This window comes from Synchiropus splendidus, chromosome 10 (assembly GCF_027744825.2).
Source record: "Synchiropus splendidus isolate RoL2022-P1 chromosome 10, RoL_Sspl_1.0, whole genome shotgun sequence".
NCBI lineage: Eukaryota > Metazoa > Chordata > Actinopteri > Syngnathiformes > Callionymidae > Synchiropus > Synchiropus splendidus.
The window spans coordinates 16,205,879-16,228,482 of NC_071343.1; the positions used below are offsets into that span (position 1 = coordinate 16,205,879).

A 22,604-nucleotide genomic window follows, 5' to 3' on the forward strand; every position below is an offset into this window, starting at 1 on the left:
CGTTCCATGGTCTTCATCACGTGTGACGTCAGGGCGACTGGCCTGAAGTCGTTCAGTTCACCAGGGTGTGGTTTCTTTGGGACTGGGATGATGCAGGATGTCTTCCACAGCTGGGGGACCCTCCCTTCTCCCAAACTCAGGTTGAATATGCGTTGAAGGGGGTGTCCCAGCTCCCTCGCGCAGGCCTTCAGCAGTCTCGGGGATACTCCATCAGGACCTGCAGCTTTGTTGGGGCGCAGCCTCTTCAGCTCTCCACAGACCTGAGCTGCTGTGAATGTCGTTATGGGGGGAGGGGAGGTGTCCTCTTCTCTGTTGATGACGACTTGAGGGAGAGTGGGGGCTGCTGTGTTCAGAGGTGTGAACGGTTTGGGCTGGTCAAACCTATTGAAGAATTGGTTAAGCTGGTTTGCCCTTCCTACACCCCCCTCAGTGGGGGCACCTCTCTTGGAGTTGCAGCCAGTGATGGTCTTCATCCCTTCCCACACTTCCCTCATGTTGTTGGCCTGCATCTTTTGTTCTATTTTCTTTCTGTATTGCTCCTTCGCCTCCCTGAGCTGGGCTCTTAGTTCTCTCTGTATCCGCTTGAGCTCCTGGGTGTTGCCCTCTTTAAAGGCTCTCTTCTTCAGGTTCAGAAGGCCCTTGATGTCACTTGTTATCCAGGGCTTGTTGTTAGCGAAGCATCGTACAGTTCTGACTGGAACCACAGTGTCCATACAGAAGTTAATGTAGTCCGTTGTGCAGTCAACCATCTCCTCCATGTTCTTGCTGTTAGGCTCCTGAATTGTTTCCCAGTCCGTGATTTCGAAGCAGTCCTTCAGGGTCAGCTCGGCTTCAGGAGACCACTTCCTGAATGAGCGCGTTGTTGTGGGTAGTTTCCTCACTCGGGGTGAGTAGTGAGGTTTCAGCAGGACAAGGTTGTGATCTGCTTTCCCCAGTGCAGGCAGGGGGGTGGCTCTGTATGCATCCTTCACATTTGCATACATCAGGTCTAAAGTCCTCTTCCCCCTGGTGTAACAGTCCACATACTGGTTAAAAGCAGCCAGTGTATTGTCCAAGGTGACATGGTTAAAGTCCCCAGAGATTAGCACAAGAGCCTCAGGATGCTTCGTTTGGAGTCTTGCCACAGCGCCGTGGATGACGTCACACGCAGCCTCCGAGTCGGCTCGCGGGGGAATGTAAACGATGAGCACAATGGCGTGGCTGAACTCCCTGGGCAGGTAGTAGGGACGTAAACTCACAGCCAAGAGTTCGATGTCCCTGCAGCAGGTGGAGATTTTAATGTTCACATGCCCAGGATTGCACCATCGTTTGTTCACATACAGTGCGAGTCCTCCTCCTTTACGCTTCCCACAGGCGTTCGTGTCTCTGTCCGCTCTGACTGCGCTGAAGTCCGGTAGCTCCACGTTAGCATCTGGTATGCTATCAGTAAGCCACGTCTCAGTGAAACACAGTAAACTGCACTCCCTGAAGGTCTTCACGTTCTTTGTCAGCGCAGCCAGTTCGTCGATCTTGTTCGGTAGTGAGTTGACGTTTCCCATGATCATTGAGGGGACCGGGGGCTTGAATCTCCACTTCTTTGCTAGCCGCCTAGCCTTTAGCTTAGCGCCGGCTCTGCAGCCCCGGTACGGCTTCCTTACCTCCACAGGTAAACGGGGAACCACTCCGATGTGAGACTTTGCTCTCAGGTCGTATATAAAGTTTCTCGAATAAATGAGTCTCAGCGTGGAATAGTCCATAATTCGTTCAAAAGAACTCAGAAAAGCAGAGGAAAAATAAAAAATAGTATAAAGCACACAGAGCTGCTAGAGAGGCTGCCACTCGCGTCGGCGCCTTTGTTGTTGTACTTACAACTACTTACAACTAGTTTGATGAACTAACAGCAGCAGTGGAGTAACTGAGCTAAATGATCTGCCAGTCAACTCCATCATGACCTTGACCTTTCATTCCTCATTGTGCCGATCAATGGCTCTGATAATGGTGACCCTGTGATCTCTTCTAAAGGAACAATCATATGTTTAAAGTCTTGTCCAAATTGAGGATTGAAAAAGTCTCACTTGTTGATGACGCTTGTCTCTTTCACAGCCTGAGCTGGTGTCAGCTGTCAGAGGGAAGTGGTTTCCTTCTGTCCTCAGTCCTCAGCTCTCCGTCCTCTCGTCTGACACAACTGAACCTGAGCTACAACTATGACCTGAAGGATCCAGGAGTGGAGCTGCTGTCTGCTGGACTGAAGAGTCCACACTGTCACCTGGAGACTCTCAGGTCAGATGCATTTGTCCTGCTGTGCTCTTTTTACTCTCCACCTCTCAACAGGAAATGTAAAAAAGGAGGTGCAACAAATGATTGATGAAATGCTGCAGTAACCACATGTGAACTGAGCATTTGCAAAAGTGAAACAAAAAATAAAATCAATAAAACTGCATCTGCGGCTTTTAAATTATTACTTTTTCCATCTTCATATGTATATTGTAGAAGTATTCAGCTGATCTCTCCCTCCCTCTATCTGTCTCTCTCTTCTCTGAGAGGAGGCAGGCTGTGCTGATAGACCTTCTCACTGCCATTTGGTGGAGCGCATTGCAGAGTCGTGCATTGATCACATATCAAGTCACTGGGCTAGAAAAGCCTGAGAAATGGGACGTGTGGCGAGAGAGTGTGACAAGCCTCATCTGTCTGAGTCTCAGGCCGACTGTGTGAGAGTTGGCAGCCCTGCCTTCAGGGCTGAAGCACAGATTCAGGAGCTCAACTGCTGCTGCTTCACGGCTCAGACAGTGGAAGCAAAGTGACAGTGGTTTGGAGCGTCTGAGTTCATTGTCTTTTCCTACACTGCACTACGACGAAGACAAATCCGTCACAGCCCATCAGCCAAAGTCCACAGACGTGACTATATGACCATATGAAGCAGCCATGTCTGCATTCTGAGCTGATGCTCTGTAAACCAACAACTCTGGTGACATCGATATTGGGGCACTGCAGATCAATATTGGGGCGCCTGCCCTTGTGAACTATGTCTGGCAATGCCACTCGAAAATACAACATATTTCAAAGTTCAACATCAAGTACAGATGCCACAGAATGAGGCGCTATTGCAGCATTAGCATTAGCTTCTGTCTCTTTCGTCAGACCCCTTCCAATTGGTTGACTCTTATTCGTCCCCCACACTCACCTCTGCTGCAATCAGCTCAAGCTATTGTGAGACAGAGGACGAAATAAAGAATTTCAAGTCTGGTCCAAATAGAGGATTGAAAAAGTCTCACTTGTTGATGACACTCGTCTCTTTCACAGCCTGAGCTGGTGTCAGCTGTCAGAGAGAAGTGGTTCCCTTCTGTCCTCAGTCCTCAGCTCTCCGTCCTCTCGTCTGACACAACTGGACCTCAGCTACAACGAGAACCTGGAGGATCCAGGAGTGGAACTGCTGTCTGCTGGACTGAAGAGTCCACACTGTCACCTGGAGACTCTCAGGTCAGAACACATCATCTCGTCTCTTCAGTTCTGCTCCACAACTGGATGGTTCTTCTGCCCTCATGATTCTCTAAAACACTGTTTCTCCTTCACCACAGTCTGTCAGGGTGTAGGATCTCAGAGAGAGGCTGTGCTTCTCTGGCCTCAGCTCTGACATCTAACCCCTCCCATCTGAGAGAGCTGGACCTGAGCTTCAACCATCCAGGAGGATCAGGACTGGAGCTGCTGTCTGCTGGACTGGAGAGTCCAGACTGGAGGCTGGAGACTCTCAGGTATGGACAGAGCAGCAGAACTGACTGACTGAGCTCCAAAGAGCTTCAGACTGAACATGTGATCCAGAAACAGACAGAGAGAATGTGGCTATGTTACGCTACTCAGACTCACATGTCATGTTCTCCTGCTGGACCTTGCTGGAAGCACCAAGGAGACAGTAGAGACTGAGCAGCTGTTTAGAGATCCATCTTTGTTGTCACCATCACAGTCATGAAAGAGCCGTCCACCTAGCAGCAGGAGATAACAGTCCTGAAACATCTGAAGTCACATGGATCTGCTCTCATCCTTCTACCTCTTTCTTCCTCCAGGCTGGATCACTGTGGACCACAGAGGTTAACACCTGGACTGAAGAGATGTAAGTCTGTATCTTATTGCTTCATGAGAACTCCTCGACTCTGTCAGCTTCTAGTGGAGCAGCTGTGATGTTAGTGACGTCAAGTGACCCTTCGATCTGCTGCTGGAACTTGTCTTCATCAAGTCCAGGTCACTGCCCAGAACATTGCTCACCAACATGGTGTCCAGCAGCAGCAAGTGAGGGGCCTTCGTGCAGAACGAGAAGCAGCACTGTGGACTTTCCTCATCATCTAATATTGATTCATTCACTCTCTTCAGTCTTTGACTCCAGAGTCTCAGGAGTTCTGAGCATCATAATGTTCCCTCAACTAGACTGAAGTTAGTGACAGGCTAGCTTAGCTCCTGACCTCACATGGAGACACTTGTGTCTTTCACATGGGACATCAGCTGCTCCAGATTATTCTGGGATGTTCCAGTCCTCCTGGTTCTTCTCTTGATGTGGCCCCAGTCTCAGATGACTGTTGACCTGATACAGTTTGGATCAGTGGGCTCCTGATCTCCACTGTAGCTCATGTTGACCAACAGAGCAGCCTTCCCTGGCTTGCTGGGACAATGATTGTCTCTTGAAGAGAATGTCTGTTCTTCCTCCATCATCACCACGTGTGTCTTCTTCTCTCAGATTTCCGACCACTCTCACTGGACCCAGACACAGCTCACCGGCGCCTCCTACTGTCCAACAACAACAACATGGTGGAGCTAGTGACGGAGGATCAGGAGTATCTGGACCATCCCGACAGGTTTGAGCGGTGTCCTCAGGTGATGAGCAGAGACGCTGTGACTGGTGTCTGTTACTGGGAGGTGGAGTGGAGAGGAAGAGTTTCTGTGGCCGTGACTCTCAGGAGAGACGGAGGGAAAGAAGACGAGTCTGAGTTTGGACAGAACCGTTATTCCTGGAGTCTGAGCTGCTCTGATGATGCTGGATATAAAGTCTGTCACAATAAGACAGAAACTGTCATCCAGAGCTCAGAAGTCTCTCACAGAGTTGGAGTGTTGCTGAACGCACCTGCTGGATTTCTTCACTTCTACAGAGTCTCCTCTGGAGTCTGGACCCGCCTCTGCTTCTTCTTCACCTCCACTGAACCTCTCTACCTGGGATTTGGACTCAGAGAGGCTCCTGGTTCTGGTTCCTCAGTGTGTGTGTGTGACCTGAGTGTGTGAGCGTGTTCCTTCAACAAACTGGTGTTGCTGGTTCAAATCCCCATCCAAAATGCTGACAGTGAGGGATGAAATCAAACATTTCCCACCACTGTAAATGAATAGAAAATATTGATTCCCCTCTGGATCTTTGACCTTTACCACCAAGCCCTAACGTCATACTGCTGCAATTTATTTGAGCTTCTCCAACCCCTGTTCCAACATTACAGCCACACGAGTCACTAATTTCACCACCTGGGTTTGATATCGCATCTTTATTCACAGACTCCCCAGTGCTCTCCGCTCTCCAATGGATCAGCAACAACACAGACCGGAAATAAACTTTGCATTTTGTGCACAGATCTTTCCTGACAACTTAAATAATGCTAACATGTAAAGTCATTTTATTGGTTTCAATTCGCCTGAAACAGTTTAGTGAATGTGCCTATATTTTTGTGGAAATAAATGAAACTTTTTCACCGTGCATGTGCACGCATGCAACAGGCGACTACGATGGTGAATACCTGGAGGGGCCTGTCCTCACGTCTTCAACCCAAATTTTGAAGGGAAATAACTTCAAAAATAACTATGTTATTATCATAACATTTTAGATTAAGGTTAACCATTTGTTTTGGGTGGTTCAGTAAAGGATTGGAGGCTGGGGAAAGCGTTATGTCATTGACAGTCCTCACTAAGATAGAAAGACTAGCACATGTGTGTGTGTTTCTCCATGGTCCAGTTGAAGCACCTTTCTATAAGTGAAGCAAACTTGGTGTGCAGTGAAGGAGAGGCCTTCCACGACGACCTCGGGACCTAGAACATTGGCCTCATGATTGACGTTGACGAAAGCAATCACGGAGGTCCAGACATGAATGAGGGTGAGGTGGAAGACATTCAGGTTTTCCTGAATATTTGCTAAAAGGCAAGGTCACCATCGGTGAGCATCAGTTTGGTTTCATGAGAATATTAACATTTATCATCATGTATCAACACAAACAGCTCCTTCCATCCATCCTGGTCTGTTGATCTGTTGTCAGGTCGCGGGGGCAGCAGCTTCAAAAGGTTGCGACAAACAGCCACCAGCTCCGACTGGGGGATCCTCAGATGCTCCCAGGCCAGTGAGGAGATATGATCCCTCCAGCTGGTCCTGGCTCCAGCCCTGGGTCCCAGCTGGTCATAAATAGCATCTTATCAAAATAAATAACTACATCATTAAAAAAGAAAGGGTTTATATTGATCGGCCGATCATGATGACGTCATTAATGGCGGCCGATCCATCGCCGCATCATCACCAATGACAACAGCGTAGCCCATGAGCCGATGCAGAAGAAGCAGGTGAGGCGTCTGCAGAGTTGTTCCATGGTGCTGCGCTCTCCCTTTGAATGCTCCATGTGGACCTCCAGGATGGGCCTGAGGGAAAAGCCCTGGCGTTGCCATCACCCTGTCGAACAGCATGTGAATATTTTGGTCGTCCCAGAGTTGGACGTGACCCTCCACCTCCTCTTGCTTTTTGCAAGCAATGTCCTCCAGTCTGGCATTCACCAACTCCATGTTCATCCTGAACCTAACTGAAACCCAGTCATTTTAAGTCTCCAACAGTGGGGTCCAGCCAAATGTCCCTGTAAAGTGGCCCACACAAGGATAGTGTGGGGAAAATAGGGCAAAGTGGGAATAAGAGGCAGAAACTCCAAGAACTGTTCTTCACTCTGCTCCTTTCCAATCTCTGAATAGTCTAAGAAGAAATAATTGTTGAGGATGAATTGCAAATGAATAATTGTGTTTTAGTTGTGTAACCCAGGGGTCCGCAATTGACAGAATTGTATGCAGTGTATTAATACTGAAGCCCAGGGATGTGTCCACAGAAGATCAGGATCAGGACCCCCCAGTCGGAGCTGGTGGATGTTGCCCGGGAGAAGGGCGTTTGGTGCTTCCTTCTGAAGCTGCAGCCCCTGCAACGGATCAGCAATGGAGGATGGATGGAGGCTATGAACCCAGTTTGTTTGGACTTTCAAATTTCACAGTCCAACACAGCGGCAGAACAGAAAGAAAATGTAAACAATATGTAGCTGACTCTGGCTCTGTGGTACGTAATTTGATAGGATTACAAAGAGCGCCCCCTTCTTATCAACAAAGATCCATTTCTTCATCTGACTTGACTCAAACACCCAGTCACCCTGGGGGGTCTCACACCCGCACCCTGACCTGAGGATACCAATGGAGGGGCAGTGGACAGGAAATGATCTGGCAGTAGCTTCCATGATGCTGGTGGCTGCATCCTGTTCGCTCCACACAGCAGCTTCTAAGGAATACAGCAACTATACAGGTGTAAACCAGCCTTCAAGGACTCTGGAAACTGTATCAGAGGAGCAAGTCCCGAGGGAAAATTTGGAACTTCCAGACAATCCCAAACTGCCTTAGAAACTGTTTGCATTGAAAGAAAACAGCTTGGTGAGTCTTTACTGTGGTGATTTAAAATGTGTAAATGGTTTTGAAATTCCTTTCTTTATAAGTCTCATTAATCTCAAAGTGCATTACTATGTTTTTTTTACTTGTTAAAGTTTTGTGCCTTTGTACAATCAGTGGGATCAGTTGCACTGCATACATGTGAAAGATGAAAGGAAATTGCACATTTGTCCAAGGAAATATGAGGTGTTTTGTGTAATGTTTTGTAAAATTATTCATTACATTTCAAGATTTTCCTTATGTTTCTGTGCTTCTTTACACCAAAACAAAGGAAAGGCATGATATTTTGGTTATTTATAGCAGAGCATGCTAAAGTGTTCATGGTCCGGCCCACTTGACATCGACCTCGGCCGTTTGTGGCCCATGATGTGACCAGGAGTTTGACACCCCTGCACTAGAAAGAAACTGAAGAAGTTGTAGACTTGCTCAAAGCCCACTCTGAGAGAGTTATTACACCAGGGCAACACCTTATCTTCATCAGTGAAGTGAAACAGCTCTTCTCCAATTTGGTAGCCAGAGTTTGGCCCAGAATGGAGGTGTGCTCTATGTAACCTTTGCCACTGCTGAAGAAATGGATGAGGGTGCTGAGGACTGTGGAGGACCTCGGCCAGAAAACTTCCATCTTCTGGTGAAGGCCATCTTCACAGAAAGCAGAGCATTTGAAGGTTTTCAATATGCTTTGCACACATTCTACGTGTAACCTTTTTCTGATGTATTTCTCGCTCGTACACCACTGCACAAGAAAACACCACACGTTCTGCTGGGTTGCTCTTTAGTGTGACAACTTCTCAAGACATTAGACAGATATTGGAGGAGGTACTGGTAAAGTACGATGAGGTGTCCAAAGAAGAGCTTGGGAAGTTCAAAGGTCCACCAGCTAAATTAGATGTAGAATGTCAGTCCTCAGTTTTACAAGGCCAAAAGACCAAAGTAACGCTTGTTTACCGTAAACCGGTTCGTCGATAACTTCCTGCTCCAGCACCATCGTTGCTGGCGGACTACATCAGGCAGACAGACCAGATCGCACTGACGCATGTGAGTAAAAACGCAAAATTTCCAGACTTTAATGTTAAATAGACTATTTTGACAACTATTCAAAAAACACAAAAATTTAGGCGATAAAACCAATAAACATAACTCGTGGACCTTGCGCACGCATGTTTCTAACATCCAGTTCCAGTCCCGAAACTTCCAGTGGACCCATCAGGCAGTGACACAGGTGTGTGTATCACATGCAGTCGTTCTACTGAGGAGCCCTCATCCATACACAGGTGACCTGCAGGTGCCTGTCATGGATGAACATTCCTTTTGAGCATTTGATGAAGAAAAGCACAAAATGATCAACTCAAACTAGAGGGAATATGGCGACGCACGTGTCGCTTATAGGGGCGGCGGTTGACTGCTGACACTGTAGGACACTTGGTGGTTAAGAGTTGCGATCGCAACATCGCCATCTCCTGGAGGGGTTGATGATAGTGAGGAAGGTCGAGCTGTTCCTCCTGTCTCCCTCCATGTTCAACAATCCCCATCAAAGATATGAACTGGATTTGAAGCCACTGAGAGAAAGCAAGGAACAAACAAGGATAAGTCGCACATGACAGAGTCAAATGAAGATTTCACGGTAAAGAATGACCAATATTAATGAGTTATGAAATGATTTCCTGCTGAAACAATCGTTGTAAAAAGCAGCTATGATCCACTGAACAGAAGTGAAAGTACTTGAAGCATTTAAAGTATTTAGGTGTGGCCAGCGAAGACAGCTTCCTCTTCAGAAAGTTCAGTCTTCGACATATGCTGTTTCTCACAGGTGAGCGAAGAGCTCAGGTGAGTTCATACATGGATGCTTGATTTGTTCTGCGCTCGTGTTTATAGAGGCTTCATTGTCTGACAGAGACGCTGCTGAGGTTGTTGAATCCTCTCCAGATTTAAAACTACATTATCTAGTTTGATAGAATTTCTGAATTTTGGGAAATATTTGTTTTATGTCAATGACAGATGCATTTGCGCAGCTCTCAACCATACAGAATAATGGCACAGGACTTTTTTTGTCGGGACTTTATTTGGTTTTGTTGTCCCTCTGCTTCATCCAGTCAGCAGGATCAGCAGGTTTCACCAGTCGAGGAAAAGCTTGTTGACGTGACGGGCCAAATGAGGCGCAGCTTGGAGGCTTGTGTCGAGCCAAAGTGGGCGGGTAAAGAAGTGCAGTGAGATTTGGAGGAGCTCATGAAGATATCAGTTGTCAGTTATTACAGTCAAGTATTCAGGACACTATGGCGCTGAAATGTTATTGTTCAGTGAAGACTGATGCAGGATTGTGCTCTCTCTCTCTCTCAGTATCACTGCTGGTTGAGTGGATAGAGTTCATTGTTGTGATCCACAAAAACTTGTTGCCAGTTTTAAGCTCCACCCAATTCCCTGTCTGAGGAGCATGAAAGGCCTCCATATTAAAATAGTCAGGTGGATGGAGGCAGCTGAGGTGGTCTCAGCGATGCAAACCTAGAAATGTGAAAATAAGAGTTTTTAAACTTGAAAAGACTCTGGCTCTGTGAGTGAGAGCTGATGTCAGTGTTCAATGAACAACATTTCAGCACCATGGTACCATGAGCCTTGAGCATTTCATTGACTCAATTGTTGGCTGTGATTTATAAAGTCAGTTACGCACGGAACACTTCCGTATAAAGTGTTCCGTTTTTGGTTGTTCTGATCGGAGTATTGTGCATGAACAGAAACAGCAGGAACAGAGCAGGTGTTGGACCACAGAGTGTCTGTAGGAGTCACATGATCAGCAGCGTCTCACTGAAACCCACCTGCTCTGGTTGATGACAGACCTGGAGAAGCTCCATCACAGAGACCAGGCAACACACACACAGTTTTGAAGGTGAATGACAAACACAAGCAACACCTCTGTTCATCTTTTACAGGACACACCCCCTCGCTCACTGGGCGAGATCCCTCCATCAGAGTGAGGATCAGAAGGAGCTGAGCTCAGCTGGAAGCTTCACCTGCAAACATGGACACAAGTCTTCAGAGCAGAGGAGAGACGCTCACAGGTCAGTGACTTTCTAAAGTGACAGAATGCAGCACAGATGGTAGACAGGTCAGCTTGTGATTGTGAGGTTGGTGGTTTGATCCCAGCATCCTGACAAGTTTGCGTCGCAGCCTACTGCCGTCAGTGTGTGAATGGGTGACTCAGTGAAAAGCACTTGGGTTGCTGGATGAGGATAGAAAGTGCTGTGTAAGGTTGAGCTGAGACTGAGGTCAGTGAGGTCACAGAGAAGAACCAGTGGCTCTGATGAGCAGCAGCTTCTTCCATCCACCATCAGACCTCACCGTGCTGACCTCCATGTGGAATGTTGACATCACATGTGATGGACTCTTCTGTCCACATCTTCTTTCTTCTCTCATGACTTTGTTCTGCAGCTCTGAGCTTGATGATCGAAGTTCTATTGTTGACAGGAAAAGAGGGCTACGCACATATTCATAGAACTGCAGTTACACTAGGTATCCAGAATTTCTATGTCATATGTGTTTCGCCCTCTAACGGCCTTCACTATTGGTTAAAACCACAGTGAAGTTATGGAGGGCCGGCCCCTCCGCCAGGGTTGTTGAGCCTGCAAGAGTGACTGGCTGTCAACTTACTTCCGTCAACAGGAGTCACGTGATGACTTGTAGTCGGCTTCGTCTGAACACATGTCCACTTTTTTTCAATGTTGTTTTAGACAGCCATATGTTGCGCACTGCCATTTGTGACAGTGAGCGAACTCTGACTGCATCAATTGAAACGGCGAGTGACATCTCCTGGAAGGCTGCCACTGTCATCTGGGTGCTGTTCTTCGACAGAGCCCTCCTGCTCAGAAACTGCCTTGTCCAAAGCCGCCCCCAGGAATGTCATGTTATTGACTAGGTTTTGGAGGTGTAGCGCACAAGAAAAGGTTCAAGCCACGAGCTGCATTGTGAGGCGGTCTTTCTCATCCGGGAGACACTGTTTTGGTCTCGACCAGAGAGAAGTGAAGGGGGCCACACAAAAACTCCTTGTTTCACCCAAGGGCGGTAAACTCTTTGAATAATCCATGCCTGCCACCGTCGCATATCCGGTGAAGGTCCTGGCGGTGGGCACAGCTCCCCAGCGGCTGTTGGATCTCCCTCACCGAATGAGTCCAGAGGTGCGCCACCTTAGGGCAGGTGAAGACAGGCCCAGGGGTCTTCTTTTGTGCTTTGGCGACGATGGAGGTAGAAAAATCCTCTGGGTGGGGTTCGTAGGCGGGCGGAAGACCTACTGAGAGTGTCTTCCCAGCCATCCGGAACAGACGAGGCATCTCATCCAGCGGGTTGACTCTTGGAACCGGCGTCTCGCTGGCGTCCTCCAAAACGGAGTTCATGGTTTCGTTGTCGTCCTCAGGAAAGATGTTGATGTCCATCTCTGTTTCATAGAAGCATAGTTCGTCCTCTTCGGTTGCATCGACCCCAACCTGCCGCTTCGGGGCCGGTGCTGATGCGCGAGGACGGGACTCGGCAGCCGGAGAAGCGGACTCTCGGGAGCCGCGCTTTCACGTGACTTAAGGTTGGCTCGCATGCGGCTCTGGCAATGCCAGACATGCAGCACAGGAATCCAGGAGGTGGAGATGTGCCGGGGCCCAGACACGCAACACGGGTGTCGTGCTGGTCCACGGCCTCCAAAGGAAAATCACAAGACTTGCAATGATGATCTCATACATCACCCGATGGACGTCGAGTCTCAGGCTGTGTGGAAAAAGAAAGGCGAAAGACGAGTGGTGTTATACACACTGGGGAGTGCCTTCCTGGGCGGAGAACCAATCAACCGAAGTCTCAGGCCAAGGCCAGTGCCTCAATGTGGATTAACCAATAGCGAAGGCAGTTAGAGGGCGAAGCACATATAACATAGAACCACCCATGATGATGCTGCTGTGTTTGTGTGAAGGTGTGGACGGAGAGGAGGAAGCTCCTCCTTCTAAAGCCCCTCTGGGTGAGGACCATGGCAGCCAGACCAGAGCTCAGAGGTGAGAAGATCAGTTCTACTGTCAAAGCTCCAAATACTTGAAATCATTTTCACACTGCAACTTATGTGTTCAGAACAAAGCCACTCACATCAGAAGCTGCTGGACGAGGACACGGACCTGGACCTGCTCCCAGCTGTGTGTCTCTGAAGAGTGATGCGTCGAAGGGTCTTGGTATTGATTTCAAAGGTGGACAAGAGCCTTCAGGAGTGAGGTAAGGGTTTCTCTCCCTCTCCACTCATGTGATTGTTGGGCCTGATCAAAGGTCTCTGAGGCTCCTTCTCTAAAGTTCACGTCTGTTTCATCTGGTTTCCATGAATCTGGAGCTAGATTGTTCCGTCTCAGCTGGGCTGCACCTGGAAGAGTCATAGTCTGAGTCTTAACCTTCATCAGATCATCCGTGTCCTTATGAAAGCAGAGCTGATTTACTGCCTGATGTTCTTCACAGAGAGGATCAGCAGGTCTCAGATGTTCTCAGTCCCCAGTGTGTCCAGCAGCATCAGACAGATCTGGACTCCACACTTCAGGTGTGTTCAAGTGTTAGCTCCTCCTGCTCACTACAACAGATGCTAACTCACCAGTCAGCATTCTGGTCACCTCTGGAGGTCAGCAGGTTTTCTTTCTGTCACATGATCAGGTCACATGTTTGTGTTTCAGCTGCTTGAGGAGACTGTCATGACCCTGGTGAAGAAGGAAGTGAGGAGAGTCCAAAGGATCCTCAGTCCAGATGATCCCAAATACCAGGATGATGAGGAAGAGGTGAAGGTGAAGTGTGATGAGGAGCAGATGAGGAGCAGCAGAGAAGCTTTCCTGGACTTCATCATGAACCTCCTGAGGAGCATGGAGGAGGAGGAGCTTGCTTGTCGTGTGTGGAGCAGTAAGAGGATTTGAACCTTCAACCAGCTGAATGTGAATCCTTCAGTCTAAAAGTCCATTTGAGCTGAAATACCTGGAGCTGATGAGAAGAATGATCTGGAGCTTGATCAGCTTCACCTTCCATAATCCTCTGATCATGTGACTTCTCTCTTCACTCAGGAAGTCGTGCTGGAGCGTGTGGAGGACGACTGAAGAGGAGCCTGCAGAAGAAGTTCCACAGTGTGTTTGAGGGCGTGGCTAAAGCGGGAAACTCCGCCCCTCTTAATCAGATCTACACAGAGCTCTACATCACTGAGGGGGGCACAGACCAGGTCAACCAGGAGCACGAGGTCCGACAGATCGAAGCAGCAACCAGGAACCAGACCAGAGCAGAAACTACCATCAGACAAGAAGACCTCTTTAAAGCCTCTCCTGAGAGAGAGGGACCAATCAGGAGCCTGCTGACGAAGGGCGTGGCTGGCATTGGGAAGACCCTCCTGACACAGAAGCTGACTCTGGACTGGGCTGAAGACAAAGCCCACCAGAACTTCCAGCTCATGTTTCCTTTCACCTTCAGAGAGCTGAACCTGCTGAAAGAGAAGAAGTTGAGTTTGGTGGAACTTGTTCATCGCTTCTTTCCTGAAACCAAAGAATCAGGACTCGGCAGCTTTGAAGGAGTCCAGGTTCTGTTCATCTTGGACGGTCTGGACGAGTGTCGACTCCCTCTGGAGTTCAACAGTCGGGTCGTGACAGAAGCTACAGAGTCCACCTCAGTACACGTCCTGCTGACCAACCTCATCAGGGGGAAGCTGCTTCCCTCAGCTCACCTCTGGATAACCACACGACCTGCAGCAGCCAATCAGATCCCTCCTGAGTGTGTGGACATGGTGACAGAGGTCAGAGGGTTCACTGACCTCCAGAAGGAGGAGTACTTCAGGAAGAGGTTCAGAGATGAGGAGCATACCACCATCATCTCTCACATCAGGAGCTCACGAAGCCTCTACATCATGTGTCACATCCCCATCTTCTGCTGGATCACTGCCACAGTTCTGGAGGACATGTTGAAGAGCAGAGAGACCAGAGAGCTGCCCAAGACCCTGACTGAGATGTACATCCACTTCCTGGTGGTTCAGGCCAAAGTCAAGAAGATCAAGTACCATGGAGGAGCTGGGACTGACACAGTTTGGGATCCTGAGAGCAGGAAGATGATTGAGTGTCTGGGAAAACTGGCTTTTGAGCAGCTGCAGAGAGGGAACTTGATCTTCTATGAATCAGACCTCACAGAGTGTGGCATCGACATCACAGCTGCTGCAGTTTACTCAGGAGTCTTCACACAGATCTTCAGAGAGGAGAGAGGACTGTACCAGGACAAGGTCTTCTGCTTCATCCACCTGAGTCTTCAGGAGTTTCTGGCTGCTCTTCATGTCCATCTGAAGTTCTTCAACTCTGGAGTCGACCTGCTTGAGTCACAACAAATGTCTCTACTGACAAGACTCTTTAGAAACAAATGTGTTCCAGGACATTTCTACCAGAGAGCAATAAATGAAGCTGTAGAAAGTCCAAATGGACATCTGGACTTGTGCCTGCGCTTCCTCCTGGGTCTTTCTCTGCAGAGCAGCCAGAATCTCCTTCCAGGTTTGTTGCCAGAGGCAGGAAGTAGCTCCTGGACCCATCAGGACACAGCAGAGCTCATCAAGAAGAAGATCAGTGAGAAAGTGTCTCCAGAGAGAATCATCAATCTGTTCCACTGTCTGAGTGAAGTGAAGGACACTTCTCTAGTGGAGCAGGTCCAACAGCAGCTGAGATCAGGGCATCTCTCCACAGATCAACTGTCTGCTGCTCAGTGGTCCACCCTGGCCTTCATCTTACTGTCCTCAGAGGAAGATCGGGAGGTGTTTGACCTGAAGAAATACTCTGCTTCAGAGGAGGCTCTTGAGAGGCTGCTGCCTGTGGTCCAAGCATCAAAGGAAGTTCTGTGAGTGGATCAAATGATGATGATGATGTGAACTGAACATGAAAGTTTGAGTCCCTTGTTCTTTTTATTCAGACTGAGAGAATGTCAGCTGTCAGAGAGAAGTGGTTCCCTTCTGTCCTCAGTCCTCAGCTCTCCGTCCTCTCGTCTGACACAACTGAACCTGAGCTACAACAAGCTGAAGGACCCAGGAGTGGAGCTGCTGTCTGCTGGACTGAAGTGTCCACACTGTCACCTAGAGACTCTCAGGTCAGAACACATCATGTGTCCTGCTTCAGAGCTGAAATGTGAAAGTCAGAGGTGACTCCTTCTTTCAGAGAGTCACAGTTTCTCATCAGTTTGCTCTTCAATGCAGCAGCTGATTCTCAGTGGCGTCAGTCTCCAGCAGGTTCCTCCTGCAGTCATGTGACTGTGACAGGTGCACATGTGATGATGAGGACTCACATGAAAGTGGACCAGTTGTTTTATCACTCTGTGGGGTAAACGTAACAAGTCCTCATCGTATTGAGTTCAAGAGGAGAGGGTTGATGAATCGGTCTAATAAAAAAATCTCTGCATCAGTTTGGGTGACAAACAAAGCAGGACAGACGCGTACAACAATGCAGACGTCAGGGACATTAGCCGGTGAAGGTGGTATGAGCTGTCGGGCCAGGCCTGATAAAAACCCATTTCTACTGCAGGCTTGTTTGACCTGGGTCCACACACCAGGACGACCCGATCATAGTGCACAAAACTACCATCCTGACCCACTGATCCCAGTCATTTTAGCTGCAGGATAAAAGCAGCTTCACAGTCCTGAGCCTCCGAGGGAGAAACATCAAAGTGGATCGTCTCCACATTCTCCTGTCATGTGACTGCTGCAACAGTCAGTCTGATCCAGTGGATCATGACTTTGAGGAACTTTTTAAGGTCAAATCTTTCAATTGCTCACAAAGGACAGATTCTTGATCAGGAAACTGGGAAGAGAGAAGTTAGAACAGGTTTCCTCGTTTACAGTTGATCTGTGATGTCACTTCCTGTTGGAGCAGCTGGATAAATATAAAGTCTCCTCTTTATCAACAACACCCCCAATATTTTGTTCCTCTTTCATCTGCTTTGTGTTTTTGTCTTCATGTTTAATCAAGTTGATCGTGACTGATATATACTGCTTCAAATATTCCAACACTAATGTGATGATGATCTTCTGAGTGGAAAGAGTTCAGTGTGTCCTCCAATAAAGAGTTTAAAGTCTGGTCCAAATAGAGGATTGAAAAAGTCTCACTTGTTGATGACACTCGTCTCTTTCACAGCCTGAGCAGCTGTGGACTGTCAGAGAGAAGTGGTTCCCTTCTGTCCTCAGTCCTCAGCTCTCCGTCCTCTCGTCTGACACAACTGGACCTGAGCTACAACATCCTGAAGGATCCAGGAGTGAAGCTGCTGTCTGCTGGACTGAAGAGTCCACACTGTCACCTGGAGACTCTCAGGTCAGAACACATCATGTGTCCAGCTTCAGAGCTGAAATGTGAAAGTCAGAGGTGGAGACTCCAGCTTCAGAGAGTCAACAGACCATCATTGAGTTGGATGAGATTGTGAAGTTTGTTTCCATCCCACGTTCCAGCAAACACACAGCAGCATCTTCCATCTCCATGTGATTTCAGGGATCAAAAGGAGCAGAGAGAATAAAGGGTCTGGTCATATCTGCCCCTTTTTAATGAGCCAGTCAGAGTGTCAGCTCTGCAAGATCTGAGGAGTTTATGTACTCTCACACTCTGACGCACTACAGGAGTCTCCTGGTCGTCAACATCCGGAACAGTGTCTGGTCATTGGTTGAGGAGACTGAGGTCCAGAACAGGTCTCCACTCTCCTGTCTTCTTGGGTACCAGAAAGTACCTGCAGTAAAACCCAGTTTAGGAGGATGGCTTTGGCACTAGCTCGGCTGAGCTGAGCCGTCAGAGAAAGTACGGCCCCCAAGCTTGTGATAGTTAGGGCCAGAGGCAACTCGGGCTGCAGTGTACCCTGATCCAACGCTGCAATTCTCCTAAGATGGAGACCCGAGGGACCGGCCCAATCGTCCTCAGAAAGGGATGAGTCTGTAGATGACGATGTCCTGCTTGCCTCTGAGAAGTTTGGAGGGCTACAGACAACAGAATCACAGACAAACATCACATCAAACATCGCGCCAGGGAAGTGAGAAACAGAGCCAAGATACCCTGGCTACCCTGGAACGTTGAGTTCAAGCGTTCTGCCCCAACATAAAACCGGCATGAAACATCAGGAGTTTGCAAGCAAAAATACGACCCAAAAAAATTATCTTCACTCTTCGTCACTAATTGTATACTGGAGGAGAGCCATTTTCACCTGTAAAATGATCATTAAGAATGAAGCAACTAACATAGGAAGGTAACGTAGACTGTCTTTATGGTGCCATCGGGTGGTACAGTTTTACAACTGCAAGTTATTTTACCATCTTCTTGAATCTTCTCAATTTACATGAAAAATACAAGTGGACAAAACAGATACTTCAGTCTGACTCTGAAATGAGACCTTTGTGTCACTCAAATGAGTATGTGGTTTCGCTGTACAGATGTGTTTTAATACTAATACAAACATTTAAATTGTGTACTCAGCTCGCACAAAATACTGGAGAACACTTGGAACACAGTTTCAATACAGTCATAATCAAGACAACACACAAATGCAGTTTGTTTTTATTGTCAGCCTCACATTCATTCATTTCAAATGAAGCAAAGACTTCAAGACTGTGAACTCTGAAAGAGAGAACAGTAAAGTCAGCAAGTTAGACTTCAATTCTAAAGTGCAAATGTGGTCACATTGTCATTTTTGTTACAATGTCCAATACACAGACTTTTAATAAAAGGCTTCTAATCATGAAAACATCATTTATTCTGACAAATATATATCTTGTTTCTACATCATCATGACGTGTTTCATCCAAATGTTATTACACTATCAATCTAAAATGACGAAACTATATTAATTATTAATTGTTATATTAATATTGTGCTCGGTTAACATCAAGCTCAAAAATATTGATAAAGACACAAATGAAATTACAGACCTGTTGCATCACAACGATGTAATATAATATGATAAGGTAATATGTTAAGAGCATATTCAATGGTCCGCTTTAAAGAAGTCTCTCTTACTTCCAGTGTTGTGGAACATTTGGCTGAAGTTCTGTGGTCTGTTTGAGATACAAGCGAAATGGTTGATGGGCATGTGTTAACGTTGAAGACGGGCTGAACTCAACGTTGAGTCGCTTAAGTGGGCAGGACCCTCGAGCTCAACGTGGGTGGAGCTCAAACTTCCCCAAGTAAGGTTCTGACGTCAGTGATAAGGAGTCAGAGAGACCGTTACTATTCTGCTCGGTCCCTTGAAGCCGGAGAGCTGCGCTCGAGTTCGCATTGACCGGAACCGGAAGAGAACTTGGCGGGTGATAAACCCTAATTTTGGGATGAGAAGAAACAGACCCGACACCAAAGTAATGCATCTTATTTTTATTCAAGCTAGACTTTGGTTTAGATGCATAGTTTTACATACAAAGTTTTCTTTCTACGTGATTGGCGGGAGCCGAGGTGAGAGCGGCCGACTGGTCTCTGCGAGAGGACCAGCGATGATCAGCGCGGCTATGACTTCAGTCTTACCCTGTAAAATAAATAAATACATAAAATAAATCAATAAATAAAAATAAACAAAACAACGATCAACGCAATTTAAAGTTTAAAGTTCAACCAACATTTTTGACGCTGATCCTTCTCACTCTTTCTCTTAGCAGACGCTTGACGTCTACCCCGGGGTCTCCTCCCGGTAGGCCATGCCAACACCTCCCCAGGGAGGTTTTCTTTCTTTCAACAGCTGACGCATTCACACACACAAAATGATCAAACTTACCAATATAATTGCCTCATGCTGATAAGAAGCGACATTGTGGTGCATTGTGGTGTAATTTTGCAGCCAGGTCTCTTTGACACTATCAATTTTTTTTATTCTAGTTTTGAGTTTTTCTTTCGATGGCTGGTGTATTTGGCAATTCTTACTTTTTTTTGAGCACCATACATTTCTGTGCCACAAAAAGGACACCATTTTTTAGTGGAGCCACCTTTCCTCTTGTGCCCTTCTTCCACATGCTGCAAGAATTTTTTAGCACAACAAAATAAATCATTATTGTAGTTTTTAAAACAAAAACTCCCACAGAATAAGAACTCCTCCCAGCGACATAGTTTGGCACATTAACGCGGCCTCCTCTCTTTTTTAAATAACATCCACGAACACGGTGCTTCCATCTCCTGCGAAAACAATGGCCTGATCAATATATACAATAATTTTCGAGACAGCGATTAATTTGCTTATCGTTCAATTTACATATTCCCCCTCCCCAGTATTCTATTGAATTTATTAAAGTAATTGCGTGTACTTTCCCTGGATCATAATAATTCCAATAATGTAGGAGGCAACAACTTTTGGCTTGACTCGGGAGGTTACTCCGTTGTAAGCAGGTCATGCAAGCGAAAATGACCTCAATGTGACGTCAGCGACTCTGGGACGAGTGTGGTGCTTGGACGAACAGCGTTTCGTAAACGTACCTTACTTCCGGAACTTTAAAGTGAAGGTCCAGTAGGATTGTTGTTCAGATGTTTGTGCGCCATTTGTAATGGTTGGGGTCTCACTGGGTCTTCCCCAGTGTCAAAAGAGAAAAATAAAAGACAAGACCATGTGTGGAGAAATGACTGCTCTTGGTTTAATTAACAAGAGAAAAAGCCAGTTTCCACACTTGCAGACACGACCATCACACTTTTTTGTCTTTTAAAACAAGACACACCTCTGCGCGCCACCGGTCCCAGTGCCAGGCTACCTGGGAACAGCATCCCTCAGTGGTCGGGAAGTAGCGTGTATCAAACCCAGCCGTTACAAATCGTAATTTAAAAAAAATTGTAATCGTAAAAAAAAAAAGCCATTTGGCGGAGCGCGTGGCAGAGTAGTGCGTTGATCACATATCAAGTCACTGGGTAGAAAAGCCTGAGAAATGGGAAGTGTGGCGAGAGAGTGTGCCAAGCCTCATCTGTGTGAGTCTCAGGCCGACTGTGTGAGAATTGGCAGCCCTGCCTTCAGGGCTGAAGCGCAGATTCTGGCGCTAAACTGCTGCTGCTTCACGGCTCAGACAGTGGAAGCAAAGTGACAGTGGTTCGGAGCGTCTGGGTTCATTGTCTTTGCCCACACTGCACTACGACGAAGACAAACCCATCTGTAGCTGATGCTCTGTAGACCAACAACTCTGGTGCTCTCTTTACTGGGGCGCTGCAGATCAATATCGGGACGCCTGCCCTGGTGACCTCAGTCTCTCCCTGGGAAATACAAAAACATTTTTCAAAGATGAATATCAAGTGCAGCTTCCACACAATGAGGCGCTATTGCAGCATTTGCATTAGCTTCTGTCTCAGTGTAGCGCTTGAACATGTTTTCCTGAGGACGAGAGTTAGATGCTCCATGTGCTGCTGTTAGAAAAACACAGCAACTTGTGCTGGAGCATCAGATGCTTGGAGAGAGAAGGTGATCGACCAATGATATGCTGACTCTTTAGTCATTGGTCGACCTTTCTTCGTCCCCCACACTCACCTCCACTGCATTCAGCTCAAGCTAATGTGTGACATTAAATAAAGAGTTTTAATTCTGGTCCAAATAGAGGATTGAAAAAGTCTCACTTGCTGATGACACCCGTTTCTTTCACAGCCTGAGCAGGTGTGGACTGTCAGAGAGAAGTGGTTCCCTTCTGTCCTCAGTCCTCAGCTCTCCGTCCTCTCGTCTGACACAACTGGACCTGAGCTACAACATCCTGAAGGATCCAGGAGTGGAGCTGCTGTCTGCTGGACTGAAGAGTCCACACTGTCACCTGGAGACTCTCAGGTCAGAACACATCATCTCCTCTCTTCAGTTCTGCTCCACAACTGGGTTCTTCTTCTCTCATGATTCTCTGAAACACTGTTCCTCCTTCATCACAGTGTGTCAGGGTGTGGGATCTCAGAGAGAGGCTGTGCTTCTCTGGCCTCAGCTCTGACCTGTAACCCCTCCCATCTGAGAGAGCTGGACCTGAGCTTCAATCATCCAGGAGGACCAGGACTGGAGCTGCTGTCTGCTGGAGTGGAGAGTCCCGACTGGAGGCTGGAGACTCTCAGGTATGACAGAGCAGCAGAACTGAGTGACTGAGCTCCAAAGAGCTTCAGACTGAACATGTGATCCAGAAGCAGACAGAGAGGATGTGGCTGTGTGACGCTGCTCAGACTCTTCATCTGAACTGAGCACATGACTCCAAACACATGTTGTTCTCCTGCTGGACACCAGTGGACACACCAAGGAGACAGTAGAGACTGAGCAGCTGTTTAGAGATCCATCTTTGTTGTCACCAACGCACTCATGAAAGAGCCGTCCACTTAGCAGCAGGAGATAATAGTCCTGAAACATCTGAAGCCACATGGATCTGCTCTCATCCTTCTGCCTCTTTCTTCCTCCAGGCTGGATTACTGTGGACCACAGAGGTTAACATCTGGACTGAAGAGATGTAAGTCTGTATCTTATTGCTTCATGAGAACTCCTCGACTCTGTCAGCTTCTAGTGGAGCAGCTGTGATGTTAGTGACATCATGTGACCCTTGAATCTGCTGCTGGAACTTGTCTTCATCAAGTCCAGGTCACTGCCCAGAACACTGCTCACAAACATGGTGTCCAGCAGCAGCTAGTGAGGAGCCTCAGTGTAGATCTAGAAGCAGCACTGTGGACTTTCCTCATCATCCAACATTGATTCCTTCACTCTCTTCAGTCTTTGACTCCAGAGTCTCAGGAGTTCTGAGCATCATCATGTTCCCTAAACTAGACTGATGTTAGCGACAGGCTAGCTTAGCTCCTGACCTCACATGGAGACACTTGAGTCTTTCACATGTCTTTCACATCAGCTGCTCCAGATTATTCTGGGATGTTCCAGTCCTCCTGGTTCTTCTCTTGAGGTGGCCCCAGTCTCAGATGACTGTTGACCTGACACAGTTTGGACCTGTGGGCTCATGATCTCCACTGTAGCTCATGTTGACCAACAGA

The 22,604-nt window shown here is 47.5% G+C and overlaps 2 protein-coding genes across 4 annotated transcripts in view; both read left to right on the top strand.

Moving 5' to 3' along the window:
* The first annotated feature begins 2,627 nt into the window (after window positions 1–2,627).
* Window positions 2,628–5,762, top strand: LOC128766290 (uncharacterized). Its single transcript, XM_053877812.1, has 5 exons — window positions 2,628–2,687; window positions 3,233–3,456; window positions 3,555–3,728; window positions 4,038–4,084; window positions 4,703–5,762. The coding sequence occupies exons 1-5, from the start codon at window positions 2,628–2,630 to the stop codon at window positions 5,239–5,241; spliced, it is 1,044 nt and encodes a 347-aa protein (XP_053733787.1). The 3' UTR covers window positions 5,242–5,762.
* Window positions 5,763–9,455: 3,693 nt separating this feature from the next.
* Window positions 9,456–22,604, top strand: part of LOC128766396 (NACHT, LRR and PYD domains-containing protein 12-like) — a 58,073-nt gene continuing 44,924 nt past the window's right edge. For 2 of the 3 annotated variants that reach the window (XR_008415987.1, XR_008415988.1), the window contains exons 1-12: window positions 9,456–9,504; window positions 10,602–10,730; window positions 12,620–12,698; window positions 12,772–12,909; window positions 13,144–13,222; window positions 13,353–13,572; window positions 13,731–15,525; window positions 15,598–15,771; window positions 16,812–16,985; window positions 21,250–21,423; window positions 21,519–21,692; window positions 22,029–22,075. Coding sequence is in view for 1 of the 3 variants with exons in the window: in XM_053877997.1 (XP_053733972.1) it covers window positions 10,691–10,730; window positions 12,620–12,698; window positions 12,772–12,909; window positions 13,144–13,222; window positions 13,353–13,572; window positions 13,731–15,525; window positions 15,598–15,771; window positions 16,812–16,985 (2,699 nt within the window). In the remaining 2 variants the exon portion in view is untranslated. The remainder of the gene's footprint in view (window positions 9,505–10,601; window positions 10,731–12,619; window positions 12,699–12,771; window positions 12,910–13,143; window positions 13,223–13,352; window positions 13,573–13,730; window positions 15,526–15,597; window positions 15,772–16,811; window positions 16,986–21,249; window positions 21,424–21,518; window positions 21,693–22,028; window positions 22,076–22,604) is intronic. The other variant, XM_053877997.1, reaches the window with a different exon arrangement.

What these genes read in the sequence shown, in the direction of transcription:
- LOC128766290 (XM_053877812.1), top strand. Translation starts at nt 2,628, where the DNA reads ATGGGACGTGTGGCGAGAGAGTGTGACAAGCCTCATCTGTCTGAGTCT. An exon ending in TGTCACCTGGAGACTCTCAG is followed by an intron (nt 3,457 to 3,554) that starts GTCAGAACACAT and finishes CCTTCACCACAG; the next exon opens with TCTGTCAGGGTGTAGGATCT. An exon ending in AACACCTGGACTGAAGAGAT is followed by an intron (nt 4,085 to 4,702) that starts GTAAGTCTGTAT and finishes TTCTTCTCTCAG; the next exon opens with ATTTCCGACCACTCTCACTG.